This window comes from Heteronotia binoei, chromosome 1 (assembly GCF_032191835.1).
Source record: "Heteronotia binoei isolate CCM8104 ecotype False Entrance Well chromosome 1, APGP_CSIRO_Hbin_v1, whole genome shotgun sequence".
NCBI classification, from domain to species: Eukaryota; Metazoa; Chordata; class Lepidosauria; order Squamata; family Gekkonidae; genus Heteronotia; species Heteronotia binoei.
The window spans coordinates 70,806,626-70,825,584 of NC_083223.1; the positions used below are offsets into that span (position 1 = coordinate 70,806,626).

The 18,959-nt window shown below is 42.7% G+C and overlaps 1 protein-coding gene across 2 annotated transcripts in view; it reads right to left on the bottom strand.

The window, feature by feature from the left end:
* The window catches only part of LMBRD1 (LMBR1 domain containing 1), a 95,084-nt gene that overhangs the window by 68,261 nt on the left and 7,864 nt on the right, over nucleotides 1-18,959 (bottom strand). For both annotated transcript variants that reach the window (XM_060235498.1, XM_060235507.1), the window contains exon 3: nucleotides 15,360-15,420. In XM_060235498.1, coding sequence (XP_060091481.1) covers nucleotides 15,360-15,420 — 61 coding nt within the window. The remainder of the gene's footprint in view (nucleotides 1-15,359; nucleotides 15,421-18,959) is intronic.

Here is an 18,959-nt window from a genome sequence, read left to right on the forward strand (position 1 = left end):
AGATGCTACCATGCAAAGTTTAATTTGCTAACTAGAATTGTCCTGAAGGTCCTGCCTTCCATAGCATCAGATGTAGATCTGAAGTTGTATTGTGAAGGGATGTGGATCAGATCAAAATAACAGATGTATCTTTGGCGATATAAGAGAATGAACAGCTAGTCCAGCAGCACCATGGAACAACAAGCTTTCTGGGACATAAGGTTTCAAGAGTCAAAGCTCTTTTCATCAGAGAATGAACAGTGATGTCTTCCAATAATCTGCAGGGCTGACAAAAATAAACTATACCTGGCTATCAAGTACAACCTAGATTTTTGTTGTTGTTCTGTGCAAATACATTGGTTCACAAACATGACAACAAAGGATATTACTGTATAGGACAACTGGACCCAGGAATGGATCAACTCCCAAATATGAAAGAGATCATCTCTGCTAACACAAAGGCCATATCCAGAAAGAAAGCAGCATTGTTGGTAAGGGAAGAGAAAACATTAGAAATGTTTCTTTTACCTTGGTGACAAAATGCTTAGTGGGAGAAGAAATTCCCATAACTGCATATTTGTTATTCAACAGATTGTGTGCTTTGTTGTAGATGGTATTGATGACTTATTTTTTGTAAACTACCTTGGGAGCACCTTGTGCCAAAAGGTAGGATAGAAATTTTACTAAATTATCAAGTACCTGACTAGTAGCTCTTCATATCCGGAACACAGACTTCTCTAGACCATACCATTGTGAACACCAGCTCCCTCATCAGACATGTATCCAACACACAATCAGCAATTATCTTTCCACAACCTTTGTTAACAGCCGCCTGTGTCATCATCCTCTGTTCTCACATTACTTCTACCTTCCAATATAATCAGGAATGCTAACTGTCTGGAAAATGACCCAATATGATTCTTCACCATTGCCACAGGTATGGCAAGAGAGGGTGCCATAAACAGCCTAAGCATACATACATAGGAATTCACAAGTGAATGGCTTGAAAGCATAATTTCTAGATCCGTAGACTACATGGCAAATGGCTTGCCTACATCTGATTTGAGAAGAGAAAAACAAAGAAGGGGAAGAAACTCCTGGCACATAGGCTCTGACTTTACTTGATCAATTCTGGATCACGTGGCATACAAAAAAACACTGAATGCTTGATTAAGACATAAGGCTATAGAACAGGAGGTCTCAAGAATATCTCTAAGCCTTGTCACTTCACTAAATTTCCTTGTGGTCCAGCATTGTTCTATTGTTTTATTCTGTTCTGAATTATGAGCCAGTGTGTGTACTTACCTTTCTGATCTCTGAAGACGACCAATCTAAGTTGAAACGCGTCAGGTCAAGTTGAGTGGGTTCCCATTGAGGTTTTATGATTTTACATAGAATAGAGGCTTATTATGGGCCCTTAAATGGTTTTAGCTTTCTACAATAAATACATGTATGTTGATTTATGATTTTTTTACACTTTGTTTTTAATGTTCGGCCCTTTAATTGCATATTAACCTTTTAGGTTTCTTAGTACATCTGATTTGACCAAAATTCACCACTGGTCATTGTATTATAAAAATGGAACACACATACATAGACACACACACATCTTTTTCAGATGGAATGGTACATGCAGAGGATCCCCCACGCTATCTAGGACAGTTCCACCTCAAGATCAGCACTATTTCACTAAAGATTACATAGGGAGAAACTGTCCATAGAGTTTGGACTACAAGCCTGAAGCATAAATAGTTTTATGTCCTAGATTTTTAAGAGTTTTTTTTTAAAAGATCAATTCTTATGTTTAATTATGTTGAGAAATGTTTGCTTTGGTTAATATATCTCTGTCATTCCTAATTCTGCACTAGTCATTTTCTTAGATCCTGGCTGAGCTTAAAACCGGGTGTCCAACTGAATTACCTCATTAATCTGACATTTAAAACTGCAAGACGGCCATGCCTTGAGCTCATACTTAAATCACTACCACCATCTGGAGGCAGTACTATATAACAGCATCAATTTTGCACGCAGTTTCCTTTAATATGGCTGGAGTTAACTTTACATTTTTAACCTATGTGCACACTTGTGTGATGTGATATACACACACAGAGTTCTTTATTTATTCATTTGATAGATTTATATTCCGCCCTTTCCATAATGGGCTGAGGGCGGACCACAGACATCAAACTATCAAACTGTCTCAAGAACTAGCTAGGAATTTTTATTCAGAGCTCACATATTTACACTTGGTCCTTTCAATGATTATAAAAAAGTTCAGTCTCAAGTGAGTGTGCCTTCCCTGACAATTCAATGTACCAGTGAAAAAACACTGCCAGTGAGTTCACGTTAACAGTAATAGTTCTGTGCTAGACATATCTGTGCAGCATCCCAGAAAATCAAAAGGGCTTTTCCTATTAATCTCCAAGTCACTCTTTGATGATATACAAACGTTTTATGTGAACAGATCAATATAATTCACTTTAAACAGTTCTGTATCCCATAAGCCATGGGTCCACAACATTGTGCCAGTGGGCACCATGTCACCACCTGACAATTTTTCTGGTGAATGCCAAGTGCTTTCAGAAAGTGGGTGGGGCCAGGTGGAGCTTTTATCTAGCAAGACTTCTGATTGGCTGAGCAGATTTGTTTTAAAAAAACACTGCTTTGACAGCAGCTGCCACCATAGCACAAGAATCTTTACTATATGACTGAAGGTATGCTATGCCAGTCGTTTTGTGGATTGCTCCATCTCCTGCAGCAGCCATTTTGTTAGCTGTGCTCACCATGCTGTGTCAGAATTCCAAAGGTGCCCACAGGCTCAAAAAGATTGGGGACCCCTGCCATAGTCCATCCATACAAAGCATTCTCCTTGACTCAGGGCTCATTTTGTAGCAGGAACACCTTTGCATATTAGGTCACCCCCCCCCTCAATGTAGCCAATCCTCCAAGAGCTTACAGGGCTCTTCTTACAGGGCCTATTTTAAGCTCTTGGAGGATTGGCTACATCAGGGGTGTGTGGCCTAATATGCAAAGGAGTTCCTGTTACAAAATGACCCCTGCTCCTCATAGACATGCACACACAGGAGTGACAAACTTACAGAAAGCCGGCTGCACAAAACAGCAAAATTCAGATCAGTGCAATCTCTTTGGAACTTCAATAGGATAAAACAGAATATATGTTCCAATTTATATCAATAGAAGTTCTAAAACTTCAATGGATTACTAAAGAACTTGCAAAGAAGACCAGAGCAGAGAAATATAATTTTCATTGACCATTACTATTGCAATACAGACATTATTAAGCATATTAATGATGAGATTATACAGGTCTGAGATTATCAGCCAACTAGGGAGTTAAAACATTTTACAACACGGTGTTGATTTAACGTAGCGTTGAGGTACTATTTAACCTGCTATATTTGATTAATAAAGCCAAGTTAATTTATGCATCAAAAATCAGCTTTTAAAGCCTAAGATGATCAGAAATACAGCAGATGCTGGGGACATACCAGCAAGAGACAGATGTTGCCTTCAGGCCACCTGAAAGGTTTGTAGAAAAATCTGTGGTTGTGCACTGATAGATAGGAAAATGCATTAGAGAGGTCTTCAGTCTGGTTTATAGTAAGAACAGAAGAAAAACCTTACTAGTAACAGTGTCCTTGCTCAAGAGGGGAATGGGAGTAATATTTAGAATTTCAGAAAGTAACTCAACATTAGTCCAAGAAAGAGGCCCAAAGCAGTAAGCTTTTCAAGAGGCATAACTGCAGCATTTTTTTTTATTTCCCCAAGTTTTCTTTTTTTTAAAAAAGCAGGCAAAGCGCAGACAGGCAGCACTCTTGCCCTTCCTGGTTCCTCCCTATAATAAACATCAACCCATTTTTAAGGTCCCAACAGGCCATGTCAGATTTCCAAATCATTATCCTCACAACACTGATAAAATGCCTGCTAGAGAAGGTAAGCCAAAGCCCAAGTCACAAACAAGCAGGTATAGAAAGACATGTAGTCCGGAATCAAAATGCGTTTTGTGCATTTTTTCAACCTCACTTTTTAGTGAAAATTTTAAATACTAATTCTAGTCACAGCTTCAATTCTCATTCTAGGACAGTTTTGGACTTTTCCAGGAGAGTTGGCAACTGGAAGTTTTTGTCTGCACCCAAAAACACTTCTTTAGTTCTCTCAAGGAGAGCTGGCAGCTGAAAAACTTCATCTGTACCAAAAAGGTTATTTAAAGTCTTCACTGTAAATATCAAGACTTGTATTTGAGTATCTATACTATTCTGGGGCAGACACTGAACTGCAACACTGTGGACTGTTTTTTTGCTTTTGTGATTCTTTACTGTTACATATGTACTGTGTCTTTAATTGCCATTGTGCTTGTTGTGCCTGGCTCTTGCCATGAGCTGCTGAGAGTTTTGATTATATATGAATGCTTTTGGTGCAATTTTTGAAAGTATGAATACTTTATTGAATGGCTATATTTCCCCAGTGATTTTTTTTGTATTGGCTTCACACACTAGGAGACCCTCCCCCCTTTTGTTCACCTCCATGGTGGCCATGCCACCCCAACTCTCAGCTGGGCTTCATCTACCAGCCAGCTTTCCACAACGTAGCCCACCTCTCCAAATGAGTCTGCCTGCTCCGAGCCCCCATCCAGCTTTGGGTCAGCCTTAGCTCCCCAAGAGTGCAGCAGCCTAGTCAGGGCTGCTTGCCTAACTGTGAGGACAGCTGCTTCTTATGAGACGCCTGGCTGGGGTGCTATCTGGTCCTATCACCCACCATCCCCCATCAATAGCAATGGCTGGAAATGTCTGCATCTTGAACAGAAACTGTCAAACTCAGTGCACAACTGCAATTTCAAAAAAGGCAAGTGCTATGCACAAGATAATTAGGAAGGAGACTAAAACAAATCTTCCAGTATCATAACAGCCCTGTATAAATCCAAGGTACAGCCCTTTTGGAATACTGTGTACAGTTCCGGTCACTGCACCTAAAAAAAAAAAATCACAGCTTTCCAAAAGTTGCAGAAAAGGGCAACTAAAACAATTAAGGGGATGATGGAACACTTTCTCTACAAAGAAAGGTTAAAGAAGTTAGGGCTCTTTAGCTTGGAGAAACAATTAGTGAGGGGTGACATGATAGAGGTTAACAAAATCATCCATGGAATAGAGAAGGTAGAGATAAAAGTATTTTTCTCCCTTCCTCACAATACAAGAACTCGAAGGCCCTCCATGTAATTGATGAGCAGTAGGGTTAGAACAGATAGAAGGAAGTACTTCTTCACCCAGAGAATAAATAACATGTGGAATTCACTGCTGCAGGAAGTGGTGACAGCTACAAGCACAGGCAGCTTCACTATGGGACTGGATAACCATACGGAGCAGAGGTCCATCAGAGGCTATTAGCCACTCTCTAAGTTGAGTTAACGTGAGCCAGCTCACAGATTTTTAGCCTCCAGCTCACACATTTTTGTCTTAGCTCAGGAAGGATGACCCCAGAGCACACTAATTTATGCAGTAGCTCACAACTTTAATGCTAGTAGTTCACAACTTTAATACCAGTAGCTCACAAAGTCATTTTTTTTCTCTCTCACAAGACTCTGCAGCTTAGAGGGAACATTGGATGGGATACTGTCTTGGCCAGTGATGCTTTGTATTCTTGGTGCTTTGGGGGCCACTGCGGGATGGCTTCTGGAGTTCTGGACCCACTGGTGGACCTCCTGATGACACCTAGGTTTTGGCCACCATGTGACACAGAGCATTAGACTGAATAGGCCACTGGCCTGATCCAGCATGGCTTCTCTTATGTTCTTATGAGGTGGGGGCTGTAGCCCTTTAAAGAGCCTCTGCTTAACTTCCTTTCAGCCTGTTAGCTAGCTTCCCTGGCCCCTCTCCACATCTTTGCTAGTCCTGTAAGACCAAGAGCTGCATCAGCCAACCATCAGGGGACTTTACTAGCATATACCCCATGGTAGCCTGGTAAGCGTGGGAGAGGATAAGTTGCTCCCAGGCAGAGGGGTGTCATCTCACCCTGACAAATAGTTGCCTCCCCACTCATTATCTATTTCTAAAACACTGGTTTGATGAAGGCAACATCATATAGCTCATTATTATCCATTTCTAAACACTGGTTTAATGAAAGCAACATAATATAGCTCATAAGCACTATTTTTCTATGAAGAGCAAACTGAGGCAGAGCGTTTTCAGGAATCAACACTGAAACTTCTAGACCAATGGAATTCGACTGGTATATGTGAAACAATAAGGAATGTGTTCAAAGTGCATATCCCTCCTATTCACAACACCCCTTCCCTCCCCAGTTAAGGCATTTTTAAAATGCAGCTAGCAACTTCAATTTATTTAGGAATAATCCTGCTATTCTGCCTAAATGATGTACAGTTTGTGCTCCTGAAGTGAACAATGACTCAGGAAAGGTTATGCTGGAACTAATTTTGTTACTCATTAAGGTGCCACTGGTCTTCTCATTTATTTTGCCATCTAGATTAGCAGCTCAACACATGTACCTAGACATCCAACAGCATATTCTGAAGTCCCCTTCCATTAACCCAAGTTACAATATTAAGGCCTGCAGCAATCAGTGGGTGACTTGCAAGTTGTGACTATGTGATTTGCTTCACTCACCCAGGCCCAGCTGCTTGCTACTCTTCACTTACCAGCCACTCATGAGAACCATTGTGGTACAATGGTTAGATTAAGTTCCCAGGCCCAGCCTGGCAACCAGCAGGAAATTGGAAAGCTGGAGAGCTGGGATATCCAGAGCAGCCATTGGCAAGACATTACTTCTGAGAAAAATATGGAAGTGGCATCAGTCCTTTCTAGGAATATGGTGACTTCTAGAAAGGTAAATGGTCTCTTCCAGGTTTTCCCCAGAAGTAATGGCTCATTGCTGGTGGGGTTTTTTTTGTTGTTGTTATGTTTTCCTCCCACTGGAGTTGTAGAGAGCATTGCCCGCTAGAAATGCAGATCTGCCAGAAGAAGGAAAAGCTGAAGATGGGAGGTAAAGGTAGGTTGGCTTGTCAGTAGGAAGAAAAGAAGCAGGAAAAAAAAGAGGTTGTGTGAGCTTTCAAGAAAGAGAAAGAGGAAACAGTGGAGGAAGGGAAATGAGATTCCCTTGCAAGTCCTTTGCTTGTACATTACTATTATACAAATGTATGTACATACTATGTTGTGATTAAGAAAATAAAAATTCTAAAGTGCTACTGAATTCCTATTAGTTTTTTGCGATTCTGTATTTTCTCAACGGATGCTTCAAGCAGTATCATTTGGGGGGGGGGGGGGGAGAGATGAAAAATCTTGAAGTTTAGAAAGACTCCTCATACTTAAAATGTCTGGGAACCATGACCTTACAGTTAGTTTTTTGCAGACTCTTGGCATCAGTAATACAAAACATCTCACTGGAAATTACTCAGACCATACATTTCAGAGGCATTTCAGGCATCTGGGGGGGGGGGGGGGGGAGATCTAAAAACTTAACTGCAACATGATACATTTTGCACAATCCTAATTAATGCCAAATGACAACATAACACACAAAGATGCTGACTCTTAAACAAGCATTCAGCAACAGCACACAAGTTTGACATTTATGGGATATTAAATTCAATTCTTTCCTTTCCAGTCAAAGAAGCTCAGGAATCAGAAGTGAGCAAGATCTTCAGTTGAGATACTAGAGGCCTTGGCAGCAGGCAACACTGACAGTATTAGCCTTGATTAATCACCAATCCAGCTCTTTAAGGCAGGTCATTATATCTTCTACTGATTCAAGTTTCCCTAAAATTCCCTCACGGGCCACAGGATACACTCAACAATACAACATTAAGTAAAAAGAAAATATAAATGTTATTAACCAACATAAAGATCTAGAGAGCACAATGAACAGATGCATACTTCACTTGCTACAATGTCTCTGAAACACATGATCACAAGTTTACTAGCCTTTTTTGTGGGAAAGGCTAAAAACAAGCTATTAACTTTCTCATGTACAGTTTTCTAAAAGCTGCAGAAGCCAGCCACAAAGTCATCAGAACAAAACATTGGACTTACCTGAAAGTTTCTTCTCTTCAGTAAGGCAAAAACATTCAAATGTGTTTATGTCACATCTCCACTCACTACAGGCAGGGCTATGCAAATTTTTGTGCAACTTTCCTGGGGCGGAGTGAGAGTACCCTACCAGTCATCCAATTGCTTAGCTGCATTTCCACCTCTACTTTTATTTCTCTTCCCCAAACCTGCTAATAATTATATATTATCATTCTGGGGATGGTTGAGAAGTGGATGACTTGCCCTTCAGGTAAATCCAATGTTTCAATCTCCTTCAGTGGGGGAAGTCCAAGCTGATTGTAGGTCAAAGCTAACTGACAGACTGGGAAAGTCTTAAAAAATCCCAACTTTTATAATTATCATCTCACCCCTCTACTTGCCATAACACTCTTACCCCAAAGGCTACCTCAACAGAGATCTGCTGTTCCATTCTATAATGCCTGACAAGGTTGAGAAGAATGACCCAGTAGTTGTTGTACGGATCTCATCCATGGGTGCTCTAGTGGAAAAGGCTGTTGAAGTAATCTCTGCCCCGGTAAAATGGGCCATAATGCCCTGTGGTGCCCATAAAGCCATGACTTCATAGGCTTTCTAGATGCAGAGTTTTACTCAAAGAGCAATAGTGGATTTTGACACCATCCCCACACTGGCTGTATTATACAACACAAATAAATTATCAGATTGAGCCATGCTGTCCTGCTAATATGTGTATGCAGAAGGCCTGCAAATGTCATGTTTATGTTAGGAATTTTTCTGACAAATGGAACAAATGAAGGCTCTGTCATGAGTTCTACAGAGTCCTTGTGGAACATACATAGCCCACTTCTAACTCATCAGGCCCTCAGTTCCAGTATTCTCTTGGCAGAGGTCACCATTATGAGGAAGGTGACCTTCCATAAGAGGAACTTCAGCTCTATGGACTTTAGTGGCTCGAAGGGCATTTTGGTGAGTGTCTGTAAGATTCTAGATAGATTCCAGATAGGTAATCTATACCTCCCTGGGAGTGATAACTACATTATTCCCTTAAAGAATCTCCTAACAAACTTATTGATTATATCTTGAACAGCCCTCTATTTTTAAGTACTGCCACAACGGCTGCTACCTACCCCTTTAGTGTATTTGGCCTCATTCCTTGCTTCAAATCCTGGCACAAGAAGAAAACAAGATACCTATAAGAAGGCTTTTGAGGATCTATGTTCTTGCCACTGGCCCCTTTCTTGAACACGGCCCAAGTATAATTATAAATTCATCCGGTTGCCAGCCTCCTTGCCTGTATAATAATGTCTTCCCCCTCTCCATGCCCTCAGTTGGTGACAGGTTGGATCTGGGTGAAGGACAAGTCCCTGTGAAAGTAGAACTCTTCTCAATGGGATATACTACAGAGAGTCCACGGACATCTTTTTCAGTTCTGAGAATCAAGGGTGCCTTGGCCAGAAGGGGATGGTGAAGATCAACCCTGTGCCCACTCTCTGTTTGTTCAGAACCTTGCTGATCAGTGGGGGGGGGGGGGGGGGTTGGGGAAAAACAGCGTATGGCAAACCTTTCAGCCACTGGTGTAGTAGCACATTTTCACCCTCTGAGGTGCTTGGTAAGACCTTGGTACCTGATGACTGTTCTGCAATGCCAGCAGATCCATTATAGGCACCCTGAACCAGGCCAACACTTCCTGAAGGGTCTTGTGGATTACTGCCGATTCTCTTGGGTCTAAATCCTTCCTGCTCACCTAATCAGCTTGATCATTTGACAAGTCTTGCAGGTGTAGGGCCCTCAGACTTGTTAGATGATGTTTCACCCATAGGAAAAGGCACTCTGCTTCCCTGTAGGGTAACGGCTCAGATAGTGCCCTGGAAGTTGATGTGAGCCTTTTCTATCATGTCATTAGTCCTTACCAACATATTCCTGTCACACAATAGGTCCCAGGCAGCAACTAGGGCTAACCTGATTGCTCATCGTTCCAGCCAGTTGAGACGGTTACATATTTCTAGGGAGGTCCATCTGCCTCATGCAACTTGGTCCAGGGCCATGTGCTCTCTCTTCTTTCCTTTATTTGTGCCAACAGTCGCTATGAGATGAGTAGACTACAGGAAGGTTATCTCTTTGATCGGGTTACCTAAGGAAGTCCCCCATCTTTAAGATCTTTTCAGGGAAGGGGCTAGCTTGATCTGCTTGTGGTGCCTTTGGCTCTTTGCCGATTTATCAGGAACTCATGCTCCTGAAGCAACTGAATGGACATTTCTGAGTCCCTGGCTGCCAATTTCCTGTCCCTGATCAGGAGATCATCTAAGTAAGCGTGGACTGCCTCAAGGTGGCTATCACAGTACCAGCACCTTGGTGAAGACTCTTGGTGCAGATGACAGGCCAAAGGGTAAGGCCACAAGTTGTTAATGCTGGCCACCCAGGGAGAAACACAGTAATCATCTGGAGGCTTGGTGCATAGGAATATGCAGGCAAACTTCCTTGAGACCAGTGGCAAGAAGTCCCGCTGCTAAGATGATTTGGAGAATAGAGTGAAGCAACTCCACATGGAATTTCTGCTTTTTCATCCACAGCTTCAGCTCCTTTAGACTGAGGATGGGCCTCCAATGCCCTGATTTCACAGGCACCATGAAGAGGACTGAGTAGACCAAACCTCTGCAAGGTAGGTAGCAACTCAACTGCCCCTATGGACAGAAGAGGCTGTTCTGCTTCTAGTAGCATATAATGCCTTGTTTTGTTCTGGGAGCTGTGGACAGAATGAATCTGTGGTGGGGTGGAGATACAAACTCTACCTTGTAACTATGTTTGATGATTGAGATCACCTACTGGCCTGTCATGGTTTTCCTCCATATGTAGGAAAAGTTCTGAAGATAGCCAAACAGTGGGTCTCTTTGTTAGACCCCTCTTGTTTGTTGGACAGGAAACTACCTGTGCTTAAACCAGGACTGATAACAAAAGGGACAGATATTCCTGAAATCCTTTTCTTCTTGGTCCCTGGCATGAGTCCCGAGGCTATGAAAGGAGTTGTGCGCTCTCCCTTTGTTGTCTTTTTCCTTAGCGGCCAGGGCAGATGGCATAGCCTTCTTTTCTTTTGTCTCCATCAGGGCCTTGTCTGAGGCACTCTCTCCAAAGGCAACCTACCAGAGAGTTTCTCTGGTGACAGGCTGGATTTTGACAGAGGGTCTATCTTCCTGTGTTTCAGTCACAAATTTTTCCTTATCACCATGTATGCCACCCGCACCCTTGCACAGAACTGCATGGTGTCCCAGGAAGCATTCGCAGCAGCATCTGCTGCCTCTTAATTTTTAGAAAATCTCCTAACATCAGGGCATCAGGCTCCCTGTCCTGAAGGAGATTGTCTGCCCAGATAACCTATTGCTCTGGTAAAGTTTGACAGAACACCTGACACCCTCATTGTGAGGGAGGGCGCCTCATGAGACTTTTTGAGTGATGTCTCAGTTTCTCTGTCCACGGAGACTTTCAGAACACTGTCTCCATCTTTACACAAGACAGCTCCTGAATGAAGGGCAACCACTGGGGCATCAACTAGGGAAGCCTTGAAATCATCCCTGGTCCCCTCCAGAAAGGCATAGAATTTTTAAAAATATTTAATCTGTTCCCGGGAACCAGCCACTCTGCCCTCAGACCATATCATGGGCCAACCGATGACCCTTCAGATGGTCTCTTAGACTGCCTCACATCAAGCGTGGCCAAAGTAGCTGCTCTGAGTTTCTCAGGGCTGTTCATCTAAAAATTCAGAGTAGATATAACTTTCTCCAGCAGTCTCTGGTAATGATAAGGTTACAAATGGCCTAGATGAGCTCTCTGGCGTATCAGCGTCCCCCCACCACCACACACACTCTTTCCTCCCTTTCAGAGCTTGGCACATAGGCTCCCATACGGTCCCCTGCCCATGGTGGCTGGATCCCAGGGAGTCCCAGTGGAGGCTGAAATGGGAGCATCCAGACCTATCTCAAGGCCTGCATCAACCAGCCTACCATGGCCAGGTTGAAAAATGCAGGAAAAATGGCACAACCACATTGCTTCCTGCAATTGCTAGTGGGTCAGGGAAGGTCTGTACATCCCAGAGGAAAAGGACCTGGCTTGTCATTCAACTCCTGGCCTTTGGGACCACCCTGCTCACATCTGGCCCTCACTGTTCTTTTTTCTTTTCTTTTTTTGTGGGGGGGGGGGGTTGCTCACCTCCCTCTCCAATGAACATGCTGCTTGCTGACCCAGAAGTTTGAAGGTCCCATTGGGCATCTTCAACCACAATTTACTCTGCTTGGCCTGCTGCAAGGGCCTTCATGCATCTTCTATCCACAGCACAGCAAGGGAGAGATCTGAAGCTTCAGTTCACCCTGCTCTGCCTGATGAGTGCACTGCTTGCCAACCTGGAAGCTTCCAGGTCCCATCAGGTGATTTCAGCTGCAGTCTGCTCCACATGGTCTGTTGCTTTGCATAGCTTGCAGCAATGATGCAACAAGGGAGAGATTCAAAGCTTATATCTTCCTGCTTTGCCCATAGCAGTGGCTGCCAATGTCAGGTCCCTTTTCAGCTCCTCTCCAATGCCCAGAGCATGGTCTCCTTCATCATCTTTGATCCCACCATAGATGCCCTCCCTCCTCCGGGTCTTTTTTGTCTTCCATCTCAGTACAATTTGAAGCTGCTCGTCTATTTCATTTCTTTCTAATTGAATCTTTTTCTTCCTTTTTTTTAAAAGATGTGGAGCCAGGCTGACAAGTCCTGCTGGATTTTTAGGGCTATGCAAACTGGAGAGGTGATCTTGCTCCATCCCAAAAGAGTCACACAAAAATTTGCATAGCCCTGCCCACAGTGAGAGGAGGTGTGACCTAACAAGCTTGGATGTCACGGGTCAGCCAGGGCTCAGCAATAGCAAGGACTTCTCAGAAGAGGAGCCCTGTGTAGGTAGCCTTGAGTTAACAGAAGCATGAAAATGAGCTAAAATACACAGAATTCACAGCCAGCAGCTGGTAACAGAGCCACCAACACCCTGCAGTCCTGATTCAGCCGGTGAACCTCAGCTGGCCACTCCAGCCCACCAGCATCACCTAGATCAGGGGTGGCCAACAGCAGCTCTCCAGATGGTCAATGGCTGGGGCTGATTGGAGTTGTAGGCAAAAAACATCTGGAGAGCTACCGCTGGCCACCCCTGATCTATTAGAGCACCACAAACAAAGACTGAGAACAGAGCTATAGACAAGACAGCAAACTGCACACCTCATAATCTGACACCAACTACTTGCTGATAACTAAGATGAGTAGTTGCAGGGAGGCTGTTAGTATGGATGGAATGCATGCTATAGATGCTACGCCACTGACTCTGCCTTGGCTGACTTCTGGACCTATGATGTTGGACTGAATGACTCTGCCTTGCCTGACTTCTGGCACATGATATTTAGATCTTTTGTAAGCCAGTGCACTTGATGACTTCCCTACTGAAGGAGAAAGCAGTATTTTTTAAAAAACCTGAACTCTGAGCAACTATGCTAGAAAAAAATCTGTGCAAGACTGAAAACTTGAAGTACAGTATGACCAATACAACTGTTTCATATTCTTAGCTTGCATTCAACAGGAACAAGACAACAGAAAACACTAATCCTTTATTACACAGTACAAACTGTACAGTGTTTACATATCTCACAAACAATCTGTACACCCTACGTCAAGAAACTGAGGACCCAAGACATACGTCTTGGCAGAATCTGTGTTGTAATGTCTTACCCCTGGTCTGTGAGTCTTTGTTGGGTTATTTACCCCCATGGTAATAAGATTCCTGGGTTAAGGGCAACCACCAGGCTAAATAGCAACACCTGGTGCTGTCAAACCCCACTGACAGTGCTCCGCCTAGCCATCCAGGGTGACAGTTTAGATCAAAAAGATCTAGATCCTGGGGGCTAAATTGCATGCCAACTGCTATTGGCTAATTGTGTGACAGCTAGCCAAAGATAAGTAAGCTAGGAGTTACCACCGTAAGGTAAGAAGAAGAAATGCTGCCAGAATCTTTAGGAAGGAGATGACCTCTGATGCAAGAAGAGTGCTTCCAGAAGGATGTCGGAGAGAGGCAATTTGTTCCAGTTGATACTAAGGACAAAAACCAAGTTTCTTTGTGCGATTTACCTCAGAACTCTCCATTCTCTCCCACAAAGCTGTGCAGCTGAAAGAGTACTTCTCTCAGGAGCAGCCTTTGAGTAAGCAAGTACTGTCCCAAGTGTTAGCCCAGGCTAGTCTAGACAGGTTTATTGTTTTTGTGTTATCTGTTTTTGTTTGCACACCTATTCCTGTTCTTTTAACCTTTGAACTACTTCTGTAAATGAACTCTGTTTTTTATTTTAACTGGAGTCTCTCTTTTGGTCCTTAAGTACTGGTAGAAAGTTTAGCTACCAGATAGTAAATACAGCACCAAACAAAAGAATTCAGGTACTTAAGTTTATGTAGTGCAACCCAATTTTACTTATCTTTCTGTGGGTTGGTCTGAGGGTTAATAAGACAACCCTCCAGCACTGGGAAAGGTCCTGTTTTAATATCAGTAGCTGCTGGGGCTCGGATGTGGCAGCAAGTAGCATATTTTGATACCCTACAATTAAAATTCTGATTGAACGAATCCAGAAACTAGACATATGAACCAATAAGATTATTTAGAACCCCCAATTAACTACTGATGCTGCTTTTCTACACTATTTATATACATTTAGTGGGTTACTTCTGCTGATGGCAGGACTTCCGTCAGCACAGGGTAATTTTCTCTCCTTCCCTCTGCTGCTGCAGCCCCAAATGCTCCCCAAAAACATTATTAGCGGGAAACAGGAGCAGCATTTCAGGGGACATTCTGAGCTGCAGCAGGAGAAGGGAGGCAAGAAAGCAGCACATCACTGTCAGAAATAATTCTATTTATGGAATCATTCTGTGGAACCAAGCCCTACATTCAGAACGCATTTTGCAGTCACTGCTATGCCTATGTTTTAAAGTAGGATGCCAACATAGGATGCAATCAATGCTACAGTAGAATGAAAAACTATTTCATTAGGATATACTTCATAATCCAAGACTATTCCCCCCCCCCAAACACATATTCCACTAAGGTGAAATCAAAGCATATCAAAACTAATTTCCCCTTCTCGCTGCAGATTCCTCCTCATGTTGTTCCTCAAGATCCCATATCCACAGGAGCAACATTTGCTAGAGATCAGCAGGCTACAGTAGGAACTGAGAGGCAGGAAAGTTCCATTCCACTGACCAAAAACTTAAGACTGGATCCAACCCATTGTAAGCACATGGAAAATAGGTCACAAAGGTACATGAATACAGCAGTTTTACAATACTCACTGTAATACGCATAGAGCACTGTATCTTCAATATGTCTTGTAACATTTGGATCAGCCCAGTCCTAAAGACGTTAACAAGGGAAAGAAAAAAATAGCAATCTGTATATTCTGTGTACAAGAACAGTTATAAAAGTAACTTCTAGTTTACATCTAGCCTTTTAATTTGCATGATTAGATGAACTGAAATTGTACAACTCCAGACTAGGCCATTACCAGTTTACCTAAAGAGCAATGTTGAATCAGTGCTGTGTTTTATACAGAGAACTGCCACTGGATATCACCAAAACTAATGATTAACAAGATATTATAAGCAAAGCTGTGGGATGAAAGCAGGGAAGATCTTAAGACCCATCTTACTAACAAATCAAGACTTTGAGGACTGAGAATACAGCTGGTTGCTCATCTGCCAATTCCTGACGAGGGTTAAAGAACAAAAAGGTAGGCTATACCATTACAGAATGTGGTCACTGTGTAGTGACCTACCATTTTAAGAATTATAATTTGAACACTGGGATACATAAATTCTAGCTTCTCTTCAGTCTCTATTTGTTATTTTAAGTGTTTTATAGTAAATTTTGACATTTACAAGTAACTCTAAGGTTTAGAAAGCTAGTGGGAAATTATCTGTCATTGAGTCAAGTCCAATTAAGCACTACTTGAAAAAGAGAATTTTAATTTTGTATTTTCTCAATGGATGCTAATAGCACAATCCCACATTTACCACAGCACAGGTGTAAAACTTGGGAATTAGGCCCATGCTCATCTGCAGAAACAAGTACCCTCAATGAATAACTAAATATAACCTTATCTCTTCTATCAGTTTTTACCAGAATATATTGGGAAATCTTCTAAAAGGGCTAACTCCTGTTAAAATTTCTTGCACATGATTTGCCAGCAATGAGAAAACCATATTTTCTTCAAGAATATGGTATTTAAATGGTAACCAGGAGGATGAAAATTTTTACAAAACATTAATCTCTGCTTCTCTCTGAACTCCCCATTTCCTACCCCAAATTCAACCTCATCCAGTTATTTTATGGTTGCAAACTTTATTTCTTATTTGCAGACCACAGTATGGATAGCAATGGAAAGATGACTGGGAAAGAATGAAATATGACACAGTGAGGAACAATAGTGAAGTTGGTGAATGAAGATATTGGTGGAAGAATGGGGCGACCATACTGTTAAGATTTTGACTGTATGGACCCAGAATATGGCTGATAGTCAAACAAACAACTTTGACTAGACTAAGCAAGCCTGGACTTTGTCTCTGCCCAGATGGGATCTCATAATATCCTCATATATGCGGCTTGTCACTACAGGGGCAATGTTACTACTCTAACCTTGAATTAGATCAAGACTGATAACAGGGGGAAATAGGTACTGCAAATGGTTTCCCTTCAAAATAGCTGAAATCAAGTTCATCATTAGCTAATTCTATAAGCCAAGTGCCCGCTTCAGTGGCCATTAAGTGAAGCAGATTTGGGGGAAAGTTATCTGTAACATCAAAAAATTTACAGAATTATGAATCCCTTTAAAAAAAAAATCAAGCACTTGTGAGCTAGTTTATTCATATAAGCATGGGAAGATCTGCAACAGGGAGCCAACAGTATGGAAGTCATACACCACTCTTTCCTTTGACATATTATATAGAAACACAGAAGAATTGGTGTCCAGAGAAGGATATTGGACTTATATTCCACCCTATACTCTGAATCTAAGAGCAGTCACAATCTCCTTTGCCTTCCCCCTCGCACACAACAGACACCCTGTGAGGTAGGTGGGGCTGAGAGAGCTTTTTACAGCAGCTGCCCTTTCAAGGACAACTCCTGTGAAAGCTATGGCTGACCCAAGGCCGTTCCAGCAGGTTCAAGTGGAGGAGTGGGGAATCAAACCCAGTTCTCTCAGACAAGACTCCGTGCACTTAACCACTATACCAAACTGGCTCTCAGAGGTGGTATGGGGGGGCAGATGGACAAACAAAATGAAACGTAACTCAATCAAAATGGAACTGCTGATGCTCATGATTGGATGTATAACACTGACTTTATGAATATCCACTCTCCACAAAGAAGCAAATTCACAGTCTGGAACTGCTCTCAAATCCTACCCTGCTTCTTGAGAGGAAGGCTGTGGGGTCTGCAAAGTGTCTCACTAACTTGTTTTGGCTTGACAACTGTGGCCAGTCTTTAGGCATGTTATAACAGCGCGCCTGGCGGTCTCACTGGATCGCTTCTATATGCGACTTATGGCTACCCCAGCCCCTTTTCCACCTCAGTTCTCCCTTTTGAATTTCACCTCACGACTATGAAACGCAAGGGGTGGTTGTAATATGGATTTCTCACTACTAGTCTCTTCGGGGGTTTTGTTTTGCTTTCAGATGGATATAAACTTAGTTGGTAGGGGACCACAGCAGTTTTGATAGTTTTCCCAATATACTGGCACCAGAGAACTTTAAAGTAAACCACAGAAATTTATTAACATACACACACCATCTTCAACTGGGGAATGGGAAATATATACATGGGCTATATTGTATCTCAAGCAGTTAACAGTTTCTTCATAGTTCAGGCTTTATAATATCAAGTTTGCTTAGGTCTTTCAGGTTTCACAGATCATACAGCTTTCACTCTCCAACACTATTCTGGGTTGGCCTCTTGGGTATAATGTGCCAAGTCCCTTAAGTCGACTGGTGTCTCTTCTCCCAACCCTTCAGACTTCTAGACCCACATCTTTCCCTCAACCACCTCTTTAGCTCTTAAGAGAAGTGTCTCTGTGTCTGTGACCTCTCAGGTCTTTTACTGTGACTCTTCTCTAGTCACACAGAGCCCCTTGGCTGTCTTTATAGAGTGAACCGTGAGCTCTGCTTCTCCCGAAGACTCTCCTCAGCTCCTGTCTCAGCTTCTTCTCAGACCAACTGCTCTCTTCAGCAGTCTCCCTCAGACTCCGTCTGACACTAACTGCCCTCAGCCATTAGCTGTCAATGACCTCTGAGAGTTCCGAGCACTCTGGCCCCCACCCTCAGGTCATCTGACGCAGGCTCTGCGTCGTCTTCTTGTTAACCTGTTCATTACCGTCACACAAGCAGATCTGGACATGGTCACATGACCACTTCCAGATAATCACAGGAGACTTTATCTGAGAATGCTTTAGAAGACTTTTCAGAAAACTGAAAGTTATCTGGTGCAAAATGAAACATCAAGGGATCCAACCTGAATAACCAAATGCTTTGTCATCTACTGACTACTTATCCATTTCTAGAGAGCAATTCAAAGTTGACTTTTAAAGCAACAAAGTTTGAGATCAAGGCACTTGAAGGAGCACCTCCGCTCCAACTTGTAAACAGGACATATTTTTAGGATTTCGTTGAATGTTTTACTTGAAGAAGATGATATTGGATTTATATCCCGCCCTCCACTCCGAATCTCAGAGCGGCTCACAATCTCCTTTATCTTCCTCCCCCACAATAGACACCCTGTGAGGTGGGTGGGGCTGAGAGGACTCTCACAGCAGCTACCCTTTCAAGGACAACCTCTGCCAGAGCTATGGCTGACCCGAGGCCATTCCAGCAGGTGCAAGTGGTGGAGTGCAGGAGTGGAAA